At 44.7% G+C, this 12,048-nt stretch overlaps 1 protein-coding gene across 1 annotated transcript in view; it reads left to right on the top strand.

Annotated features, from left to right (window-relative positions):
- The first annotated feature begins 11,399 nt into the window (after positions 1-11,399).
- The window catches only part of AGTPBP1 (ATP/GTP binding protein 1), a 199,417-nt gene continuing 198,768 nt past the window's right edge, over positions 11,400-12,048 (top strand). Inside the window, 2 exon segments of the mRNA XM_025360322.1 lie at positions 11,400-11,545; positions 11,547-11,588. Coding sequence (XP_025216107.1) covers positions 11,400-11,545; positions 11,547-11,588 — 188 coding nt within the window.

Below are 12,048 nucleotides of genomic sequence, written 5' to 3'. Positions count from 1 at the left end.
AAAGGTATTTCCCTCATAGGTTAAATATTTCATAGCTATAAAATCTCCCGGAGAACTGTAATTTACCTCAAACAAGAGACTGCTAGGCTGAGGATTTTAGGCAACTTGATATAACTGTAGTGAAGATATTTTGGGAGGCAGTTAAGGTTTTTTTTTTTTTTTTTTTAAAGCATATCAGTCACTAGTGCTAGCTAGTATTGCCTAGAAGATAAGTAGAAATGTTTTACAATGTCTGTGATTCTGCACAAAATGTGAATTGATCTTACACAACTCTTCAAAAAACTGAACCAGGAGCTGCTTTATTATTGAAAACAGAAGTGGTCGTCCCGGTCTTCAGTATAAACTAGGGCACTGAATGAAAAACAGTAAAACTAGACTAACCCAGTTATTTGTCCAGGTTCAGCTCTTCCAGAGCCATGTGGACAAAACATTTATTAAAAATTGTCAGCCAGGTGCGGTGGCTCACACCTGTAATCCTAGCACTTTGGGAGGGTTGAGGTGGGCATATCACCTGAGGTCAGGAGTTTGAGACCAGCCTGGCCAACATGGTGAAACTCCCGTCTCTACTAAAAATACAAAAATTAGCCGGGCATGGTGGTGCGTGCCTGTAATTCCAGCTACCTGGGAGGCTGAGGCAGGAGAATTGTTGGAACCTGGGAGGAGGAGGCTTCAGTGAGCCAAGATCGCCCTTCCTGCCTAGGGGACAGAGTGAGACTGTCTCCAAAAAAAAAAAAAAAAAAAAAAAAAAGTCCATCTGGCTTCCAGGAAGAAACAGCAGCATGATTCATAAGGGAAGAAAAGACATTTAGGTATGAAATAATCACAGTGCTGGAGGGATGTCTATAATTTGTAAGAAATCACTGCTGTCAATAAATAATGGGGCTTTCATTATCTGGCTGCTCTCTGAACAAAGCCGGTAACAATTAACACATGACAAATCAATTTGCCTTTTACAGAAACCATCCAGAGATGGTTTGTAGATATGTGATTGCTAGAGTTTCAGGAAACTCCTATAAAGTTGATCCAGATTTATTACCGAGGCAAGTACATCCCCAAAGAAAGCTGTAGCCTGATAAGCAATGTTATAACCCAAGTGTATGAAGAAATAAAGAAGAAACAGCAGGTTGGGTTCTGTGTGGAGGACACATATAGTAAGAGTTGGTTAGGGGTTTTCTGCCAGTGCGTGCTACAGTCAGTTAGTAGGGGTTTACAAGAACTGATAAATATTCGGGAATTTTGCAAGCCATTGTTAAATTCTGTTGATAGACCACTGTGGGAGTGTTTACACCACAGAAAAGGCCAAATTGCTGTAGACCAGGCATTTTTGGGTTATTTTGTTTGTTTTCAGCAAGCTGGTTTACTAGCCCACTATTGTTTAGCACTGTTGAAGGCAGAGTGATTCTTTCTATCAGGAATGTATATTCCTATCTCTCAGAGAGGCATGCACTGTTGTGGAACTGGAAAAACTCATCAGCCATCTCCCAGAATCTGGATTTTAGTATTCCTCTAATTTTGTTTGCTTCAGGTCTATGTTCACCAAACAACCTTCTGCTTATCCATTTGGTATCATCAGATGAGTTGGTGTTAAACTTCATTCTTTGAAGTCTTGGGGATTCTGAGGAGCCCTCTTAGGGAACATCTTGGGGAAGGGAAAGGAAGGAGAACTTGAGACTGGGCAGGTCTGTCGTCTGTCTTCAATCAGAGCAGCTTCATTTTCTGTTATATATTGGTTGTCCATAAAAACAAAACAAAACACAGTTGCTTGAAGAAAGCATACCGCTGCTAAATAAATAAAGCAATAACAAATAACTTTTGAAGATGGGCCAGAGCTGTTTGTTCACCAGAAAAGCACATCCCTTATTTTAATACGTTATTAACCTGGGTATAATTCAGCCATTCATGAGTTCAGTTAACATCAATTAGTTTTCAATCAACTGATAATGTTCAGATGCACCTACTGAAAAAAGCCAAATTTATTGTCTAACCATATTGAAGACAAGAAGAATTGCTCGTCTGGGATTTTTATTAGCGTAATCAGCAAGCCAAACTCTCTGGTAGCTTTTTGTTTTTGTTTTTGTTTTCAGACGGAGTCTAGCTCTGTCGCCCAGCTTGGAGTGCAGTGGAATAATCTCAGCTCACTGCAAGCTCCGCCTCCCCGGTTCACTCCATTCTCCCACCTCAGTCTCCCTAGCAGCTGGGATTACAGGCGCCCGCCACCACGCTCGACTAATTGTGTTTTTGTATTTTTAGTAGAGATGGGGTTTCACCGTCTTAGCCGGGATGGTTTCTATCTCCTGACCTTGTGATCCGCCCGCCTTGGCCTCCCAAAGTGCTGGGATTACAGGCGTGAGCCACCGCGCCCGGCCAGCTCTCTCTTAACTGTAGCAGCTGGAAACATTCTTTTTGCTGCAAGGAAATGGGAAAATAAATCAATCAGGACAGCTGGGCTTAACTCATGGGAAGATTTCATCTTTTATATTGGCTTCCCTTCTAATTACAAAAGTGACCTATGTTCCTTATAAAAATTTAGAAAATTAAGAAAGTAAAAGGGAGAAAATAAGAAATCACTTATGCACATTCAGAGATAGTTGTTATTATTTTTGGTATATGTGCTAGCTGTTTATTCAAATATATATATTCATACATATACACACGACTTCTTTTTTTTTTGAGACGAAGTTTCGCTCTTGTTGCCCAGGCTGGAGTGCAATGTCATGATCTCGGCTCACTGCAACCTCCGCCTCCCAGGTTCAAGTGATTCTCCTGCCTCAGCCTCCCAAGTAGCTGGGGTTACAGGCGCCTGCCACCACACCCAGCTAATTTTTTGTATTTTCAGTAGAGACGAGGTTTCACTATGTTGGCCAGGCTGGTCTTGAACTCCTGACCTCAGGTGACCCGCCCACCTTCGCTTCCCAAAGTGCTGGGATTACAGGCATGAGCCACTGTGCCTGGCCTATGCATGACTTTTTCAAAAGGAATTTCTGTTTTTAACTTGAGTGCACAATGTAATGCCACTCTTGACGGTTTTTAAGTTTCCTCATCTGTGTACATGTGTTATTAGTCCATTCTCACGCTGCTATAAAGATACTACCTGAGACTGGGTAATTCAGAAAGGAAAGAGGTTTAATTGATTCCCAGTTCTGCATGACTGGGAGATCTCAGGAAACTTACAATCATGGCAGAAGATGAAGGGAAGCAAAGCACATCTTACATGATGGCGTGAGAGAGAAAAGAGAGAGCATGCAGGAAAAAACTCCCACTTACAGAAACCATCAGATCTCCTGAGAACTCACTCACTGTCAGAAGAACACTATGGGGGAAACCACCCCCATGATCCAAGCACCTCCCACCAGGTCCCTCAAGTGACATGCAGGGATTACGGGGGTTACAATTTGAGATGAGATTTGGGTGGGGATACAGAGCCAAACCATATGAAATGACTGTGGATTAATCTATACATGAAAAGCTTTTCCCCTATATAAAATGCTGAATAAAAGCTAAATCATGGCCAGGCACGGTGGCTCACACCTGTAATCCCATCACTTTTGGGAGGCTGAGGCGGGTGGATCACCTGAGGTTGGGAGCTCAAAACCAGCCTGACCAACATGGAGAAACCCCGTCTCTACTAAAAATACAAAAAAATTAGCTGGGCATGGTGGCCCATGCTTGTAATCCCAGCTACTCAGGAGGCTGAGGCAGGAAAATCGTTTGAACCCGGAGGTGGAAGTTGCAGTGAGTGGAGATCACGCCGTTGCACTCCAGCCTGGGCAGCAAGAGTGAAACTCCATCTCAAAAAAAAAAAAAAAAAAAAGCTAAACTAAAAGTTTCAAATTTAAATATAATCAAGTAAATTTTTACAAAGTCAAGCAGGTACTATGTACACATGACATAATCTAAAGTCATGATATAGTATTCAATAAACATAAGTCTCCCTCTCACCTTCACCAGATAGCCTACCAGTTCTCTTCAGAGGCAGCCACTATATCAGTTCCTTATTTAGCTTTCAATGATATTCTGTGCATATCCAAGCATGCATATGAATTGCAGTGATGAATAAGAAACGATTTCTGGTTTATATGTAGAAGTAGGACTCAAGTATTTTCTTCCTTTCTTTCTTATTTATTTATTTATTTATTTATTTATTTATTTGGTTGAGACAGGGTCTCATTCCACTGGCCAGGTTGGAGTGCAGTGGTGATCATAACTCACTGCAGCCTCAAACTCCTGGGCTCAAGGGACCCTCCTGCCTAATCTTCTTGATTAGCTGGGACTACAGGTGCATGCCACCACACCCAACTATTTTTTTTAAAAAATTTGTAGAGACAGGGTATTGCTATGTTGCCTAGGCTGGTCTCAGACTCCTGGACTCAAGGGATCATCCTGCCTTAGCCTCTAAAGTGCTAGGATTAGAGGCGTGAGCCACTGAATTCAGACACATTTTCTCTTTCTGCCTCCCTCCCTCCATTTCTCCCTCCCTCTTTCTTTCCTTTTCTTTCTCTCTCTCTTTTTCTCTTTCTTTGTCTTTCTCTTTCTCTCCCTCCCCCTCCCCTTCCCGCCCCCCCCAACTCCCTTCCTTCCTTCCTTTTCATTTCAGTAGGTTTTTGGGGAACTGGTGGTGTTTGGTTACATGGATAAGTTCTTTAGTGGTGATTTATGAGATTTTGGTGCACCCATCATCACCCTAGCAGTGTATGCTGTACCCACTTATAAGTGAGAATATATGGTTTGGTTTTCCACTCCTGAGTTACTTCACTTAGCATAACAGTCTCCAACTACATCCAGGTTGCTGCTTATGGCTGAGTAGTATTTCACGGTATATATACACCACACTTCCTTTATCCACTCACTGGTTGATGGGCGTTTGGACTGGTTCCATATTTTTGCAATTGTGAATTGTGCTGCTATAAACATGCATGTGTAATGTGTAAGTGTCTTTTTCATATAATGACTTATTTTCCTCTGGTAGATACCCAGTAGTGAGACTGCTGGATCAAATGGTATATCTACTTTTAGTTCTTTAAGGAATCTCCATACTCTTTTCCATAGTGGTTATACTAACTTCTATTGCCAACAGCAGTGTAAAAGTGTTCCCTTTTCACCACATCCACACCAACATCTATTATTTTTTGATTTTTTAAATTACAGACATTCTTGCAGGAGTAAGGTGATATTACATTGTGGTTTTGATTTGCATTTCCCTGATAATTAGTGATGTTGAGCATTTTCCCACGTTTGTTGGTCATTTGTATATCTTCTTTTGAGAATTGTCTATTCATGTCCTTAGCCCATTTTTTGATGGGATTATTTGTTTTTTTCTTGCTGATTTGTTTGAGCTCTCTGTAGATTCTAGATATTAGTCTTTTGTTGGAGGTATAGATTGTGAAGATTTTCTCCCGCTCTGGGTTGTCTGTTTACTCTGCTGATTGTTTCTTTCTCTGTGCAGAAGCTTTTTGGTGTAATTAAGTCCCATCTATTTATTTTTCTTTGTTTTTTATTGCATTTGCTTTTGGGTTCTTGTAATGAAAGTTTTTGCCTAACTCAATGTCTAAAAGAATTTTTCCAGTGTTATCTTCTGGAATTTTTATGGTTTCAGATCTTAGTTTTAAGTGTTTGATCCATCTTGAGTTGATTTTTGCATAACATGAGAGATGATGATCCAGTTTCATTCTCCTATACATGGCTTGCCAATTATCCCAGCACCATTTGTTGAATAGGTTGTCCTTTCCCCACTGTATGTTTTCGTATGCTTTGTTGAAGATCCATTGGCTGTAAGTATTTGGCTTTATTTCTGGGTTCTCTATGCTGTTCCATTGGTCTATGTGCCTATTTTTATACCAATATCATGCTGTTTTGGTGACTATAGCTTTGTAGTACGGTTTGAAGTTGGGTAATAGGATGCCACTTGGATACATTCTTTAGGATAAATTCCTGTAAGAGAATCAAAGGGTATGCCAAATTTTAAAGCTTTAGATTTGGCAGGAATATTTAAGTTCCACTTCACAAATGAAGAATGTGAGGGTGGCCAGGCACAATGGCTCACACCTGTAATCCCAGCACTTTGTTTTTTTTTTTTTTTTTTTTTTTTTTTTTTTTTTTTTGAGACGGAGTCTTGCTCTGTGCCCCAGGCTGGAGTGCAGTGGCACGATCTCGGCTCACTGCAAGCTCCGCCCCCCTGGATTCACGCCATTCTCCTGCCTCAGCCTCCCGAGTAGCTGGGACTACAGGCGCCCGCCACCTCGCCCGGCTAATTTTCTTGTATTTTTAGTAGAGACGGGGTTTCACCGTGTTAGCCAGGATGGTCTCGATCTCCTGACCTCGTGATCCGCCCGTCTCGGCCTCCCAAAGTGCTGGGATTACAGGCTTGAGCCACCGCGCCCGGCCAATCCCAGCACTTTGGTAGGCTGAGGTGGGTGGATAACCTGAGGTCAGGAGTTCGAGACCAACCTGGCCAACATGGTGAAACCCCATCTATGTTAAAAATACAAAATTAGTTGGACGTGGTGGTGCATGCCTGGTAATCCCAGCTACTTGGGAGGCTGAGGCAGGATAATGCTTGGACCTGGGAGGTGGAGGTTGCAGTGAGCCGAGATCGTACCATTGCACTCCAGCCTGGGCAAGAAGAGTGAAACTTCATCTGACAAAACAAAAAGAAAAAAAGAAGAATGTGAGTGAGGGTGTAGTGGTTTATACGTATGGATCTTTAAACTCAATTTTGCTTCTCTCTCTCTCTCCCTCTCTTTCTTTTCGTTAGAGGCATAATCTTGCTCTGTTGCCTAGGCTGGTGTGCAGTGGTGTGATTACAGTTTACTGTAGCCTTGAACTCTTGGGCTTAAGCTATCTTCCTGCCTCAGCCTCCCAAGTAGTTAGGACTACAGGCATGCACCACCACACCCAGTTAATTTTAATTTTTATTTTTTGTAGAGTTGGGGGGTCTCGCTATGTTGTCCAGGGTGGTCTTGAACTCCTGGTTCCAATAATATGCCTATACTGTCTGGGGTATATACCCTGGGGTTCATTGTTGTGCGCCAAGAAAGAATTCAGGACACAGACATGTGTGGGTGGGTTAAGTAGTGGAAAGTTTGATAGACAGAAGAAAGGAGAGAGGAGAGCAGCTTCTTGGGAAAGATAGATGTCTGAAGAGGGGGTGAGGAGGTGGCTCGCAGCAGATTTTATAGGCATCAGGTTGGAGAAGGCAGTATCTGATTTACATAGGGCTCACACATTGGTTCCATCAGGTATGACGTCTACATACTGTGTGGGGGTGGGGGAAAAGGAAGGCTTGTCTCCCCACCCTAATCTTATTCTGCAAATGGGCTTTCCTGTTGATCTGCACCATGTTGTCTGCTTCTTACTGTACAAGTGGCTGACAAAGAGAAGGGAGGGTGGGGCTGCCATGTTGAACATGTCTATCCCCGAGTTTCTGCTGGCATTCACCAGTGCAAGCTCCCAGCTTGCTTGTCTATGTCTGCAGCTCGACCTTACAGGCTGCTCTTTGTTAGAAAATGATTTGGGGCTGCTTTTCATTAAAGAGAAAAGCCTTACCAAGGGCTCCCATACTCTCATTATCTGCCTAAGTGATTTCTTCTTAACTCCTATATCACCAAGTGATCCTCCTGCTTTGGCTTCCCAAAATGCTGGGATTACAGGCATGAGCCACCACGCCTGGCCTTTAAGTTCAATTTTTCTGACCCTGAATTACATATCATTCACAGTTTACCATGGAAACCATTTGCCACTGTAAAAGATTTTGCATCAGAACCATTCATTGTGTGAAATCCCAGATTGCTTCCCTCCATTTCCCAGTTTTGCTGCATTCATTTAGATTCAGCTCTGGTTGTTGGTACTACATTCTGTTCTGTGGTCTATTTGTGGTAAACCTTTTAGTTTGACACAAGGCAGTGGTTAGGTCTTTTGTTGAGCATTATCATTTGCTTAATTCCTCAGAAGATCTCAAGAGGACTGTCTGGTACATAAGAGGTGCTCAATAAATGGTTGATTGTTCAATAGTTACAACAATCAATCCTCTAACTCCAGAGGACCAGCTATGTTTCAGAAACCTCATGATCAATCATGCTCTCCTAACATTTATGTTCTAGATGGAAATTGCTGTAGACTTTTTGAGAGGTCCATGACTGTTCTAAGCCTTATGACTACAGAGTTTTGTAATACGGTGTGTTGCATTTTCTATGTTACCTTATGAAAGGCATGGAGATAAGGAAATCGGCAGAAGAGGAGAAAGAGATAGCTGGGCTCCAGTGTTCACCTCTCTCTCCCCATGATTAGTCCAAAAATGAAACAGGCAAACATTTATTGAGTACCTACAAGGCTAGACTGAATAGAGGAATCCAAGTTAAATGAATTCCATTATATAGCCCAATTCTGATTATATCAGCTATTCACATTTAGTTTTATGTATCATGATAAGGTTTATTGAAGACGCTGTGGAAAGAGTGATCAATAGAAATTAGCTCTGTGTTCTGTATGGTTCAAAGTAGGGAGATAAAAGTATGATTTCCTGAATTACATTGAAAGGAGTCAGCCAGCTTGCTTTAGGCAGACAGTAAGGGAAGGGTCCCCAGAGAACCTCCCATCCGTGTTTCGTACAGATAAGGGAACTTACACAGGCGTCTTGCCTAAACATGCCTACAGTGGACTAAGGGCCCGCATGCACACTGGGGGAATGGGGTGGAGCCACCAGGAATTTGCGCCTTATACAAATAGGGAACCCAGTCCCATCAGCTTGCATGTAAAAGCCCTTGTATTCAACTGTGAAGTGGGCAACTGGGAACCTGCTTTCGGAGCCCTTTTCTTTGCTGAGAGCTTTCCTTTTGCTTAATAAATTCTACTCCACTCACTCTTCAAATGGCTGCGTACCCAATTTTTCCTGGTCTTGAGACAAGAACCTTGATCTAGCTGAGCTAAGGAGAAAAAAATCCTACGTCAACATGGTTTATTGCCATATGAAGATAATTTGTTTTCTTAGGTTCACAATGTATAGAGGCAGAGAATTAAGGGAATAATTTCACAGGGAATACACTCCATAGATGATGTATATTAACTACATAGTGAGTTCCAAAACTATTAAAATCTAGTTGTTCAATTAAGTTTGAAGCAGACCTCTGTGGAAAGTAAAGTCTAATTAAAGATTGAGGTGGGTGTGGTATTAATGCTTGTAATCCCAGCATTTTGGGAGGCTAAGGCAGGAGGACTGCTGAGCCCAGGAGTTTGAGAACAGCCTGGGCAACTTAGGGAGACCCCGACTCTACAAAAACAATTAAAAAAGTTAGTCAGATGTGGTGACATGTGCCTGTAGTCCCAGCTACTCAGTGGGAGGCTGAGGTAGGAAGATTCATTAAGCCTGGGAGGTCAAGACTGCAGTGAGCCATGATTGCACTTCTGTATTACAGCCTTGGCAACAGAGTGAGACTCTTGTCTTGAAAAGAAAAAAAAAAAAGAAAAGAAAAACAATTGAGGTGTACCTTTACCTTTTGGAGGTTGAGGTTCTTGGGAGAGATGGTGTCCAACATATAGGAGATCTGTGAGGATATGCAAAGTCCCACGATGCTACAGGGTGGTGCCAGTGTTGGTGGACAGGCTTCAAAGCTTAAAGGCTAACAGGATGTGGCCCTGTTGCAGCCTGAGCCGGTAGTGTTTAGGGAAGTGGTGGACAGCACTTACAATCTGTCACCCGCTGAGCTCTCAAAGCATCTCGCAAATTCTTGAGTTTATATGTATTTTGAAATCTTGTAGTTGAAGTCAGTAACTTATATATGGTGTTTGATAAGGTGTAATGTCACATTAGCTAGGGGAGGTGAAGTTTATTTCAACTTCATACATGTGGGATCTGATGAAGAGTGATGTCACATTCCCAGGAGGTGGGGGAGTAGCTCTAAGTTCTTAATTACCACAAAACATAAATCACTCACTCTTGTGGCAAACTATGTGATCAGAATGATTTCAAAGCAACGTAACACTGCTGTTTATCTTGTGTCTGTTAATCTCCTGGGTCTGTGTCCTGGTCATCAAACTATGCTAACAGTGCTTGTGAAAGTGGGATTCAAATTCCACAAACACACACATCCACATAATACCTTCCTATATTGCAAGTTGACTCATTTAGAAACATGTTCTTTAAGAAAAGTTTCAGGTATATTACATGCATTTTTAGGATTATTGTAAAATTATTACATTATTATTGGGTATTTTCAGATAATACCTTTCCGATTGGGTGGTTTGGGGTGGTGGTTGTTTTAAAATTATTTTAAATACCGTAACCTATCTTTTAGTGCTCACGATGAAGGAAACTACGATGTTTACAAAATGGCAGTTTCTTGTTCATCTGAATAAAGACATCTACCAAGGGTAAACTGTAAGAAGCATTGCGGTGTACCTTGGGTTACTTTTTGAATTGCTTTCACACCTGCTTAATTTTATTGGAACAAGGTCATAAAACAAAACAAAAATCCCACAGTTCTCAATGCATTCCCTTATCTAGTAGTAATATTACATTCCTTACCATAAACAGTAGCAAACATGATCTTGTGCATCTTGAAAAAGTAAATGATGTCAGTATTTATTTGCAATACATTACAGTACACTTAAATACAGTCAAAACAGAAGGGGGTGTATTAGCAATTTCTCTGACACATTACTCTGGCTCAGATAAAACATTCCGCCTTTGCCTTCAGTATCCAACTTAGCATTACCGTTTTGATTATATGCAGGCACCTTTTCAAAAAACAGTAAATCAGCATGCTATTTTGTTCGCTGCAGCACCAGGCATCCAATTTACTGAGGTTTGGCCACAAGGTGCAATCCCGTTGTTTTCTGGGAGCCCGACTGTAGTAACAGCATGTCCCTTCCAGCCTCTTATTACGGACCCTCCTTGAGGTCAGCAAAGGTCAAAGTTTTACCGCAGTCCCCAGCGTTTGATGCGACCCCGGGATCAGGTGGGGAGCGTTAAGAACCCTTCCTAAGAGTGACTGATTGATGGCGGGGGAAGGGGTGGGCGCGGGCTTAGTTCCGGGAAAAGGCTGGGGCCCTCGTTGGGAGTGTACAGAAAGGTGACTTGAAGAACGTGGGGAGTCGCTCGCAGTTCGGTACGGTGGGGCGGTGGCCGGGGCTGCTGGGGACAAGGCGCCGGCAGCCCGCGGAACACCCGCCCCTAATTCCCGCTCCCGTTCACGCTCCGCCCCCACGCGCGCGCTCCCTCCCGTCGGGCGCGCAGAGGGGCGGGGCGGAGCGCGCACGGGGGTAACAGGGGACGCGCCGGGAAGGGGGCGTGCGCTGCGCCCCGCCCCTTTCGTGGCCTCGTACGCCCCGCCCCCACTCCCTGCGCGTGCTGGGAGCCGGCTGGCAAGGCGTGCGGTGGGCGGGGCGCCGCGCTGACGTTGCCCGGGATGCGGGCAGGTTCCGCCGCCTCCAGCGCCGCCGCCGCAGCTGCCGCCGCCGCCGCTGCCTCCGCCTCGCCTGCCACCGGGGTTTGTATGAAAACACCGGGCGGCGGGCGGCGAGGGATCCGCCGTGATCCAGGTGCCGAGCCGGGCTGCGGCTTTTCGCGGTCCCCGCCAGCGCCCCATCCTGAGCCGGTGAGCGCCTCGCTGCCGTCCGCGCGTCCCGGCCGTCCGTCCCTCTGCTGTCCCCGGGCCGCGGGAGATGCAGGCGGCGGCGCCCGGGGGTAGGAGGGGTGACCCCGGATCCCTGCGCCCCTTACCTGACGGGTTGTGTAACGCATGTCTTTCACGGGGCGTGAGGGGAAAGCACTCGGTCTTGAGGGAAAGCCCTGACGGGCTGGGGCTTTGGCTGGGTCTGGAAAACGCCTTCCCCAGTCCCCGGACCCTCGGTGGACCCCCGTCCCAGTCGTTGCGGAGGGTATTGGGCGCGGTCTCTGGGCGGAGGCCGCCCCTTCTGCTCTGCCCTTTTTCTCGGGCCCGAGCTCGCGGCGCCGCGGGGAATCTAACCGAGGGGCTGCAGGGCCGGGGCGGGCGCGCCCAGCCCCGCGCCCCTCCTCCGCAGTGGTAGCCGGCCGCCGGGTCGCGGGCCCCTGTG

This window comes from Theropithecus gelada, chromosome 15, assembly GCF_003255815.1.
Source record: "Theropithecus gelada isolate Dixy chromosome 15, Tgel_1.0, whole genome shotgun sequence".
In the NCBI taxonomy this organism is placed as follows: domain Eukaryota; kingdom Metazoa; phylum Chordata; class Mammalia; order Primates; family Cercopithecidae; genus Theropithecus; species Theropithecus gelada.
The sequence above is the reverse complement of the archived record's forward strand: the minus strand, read 5'-3'. Positions and strand labels throughout refer to the sequence as shown.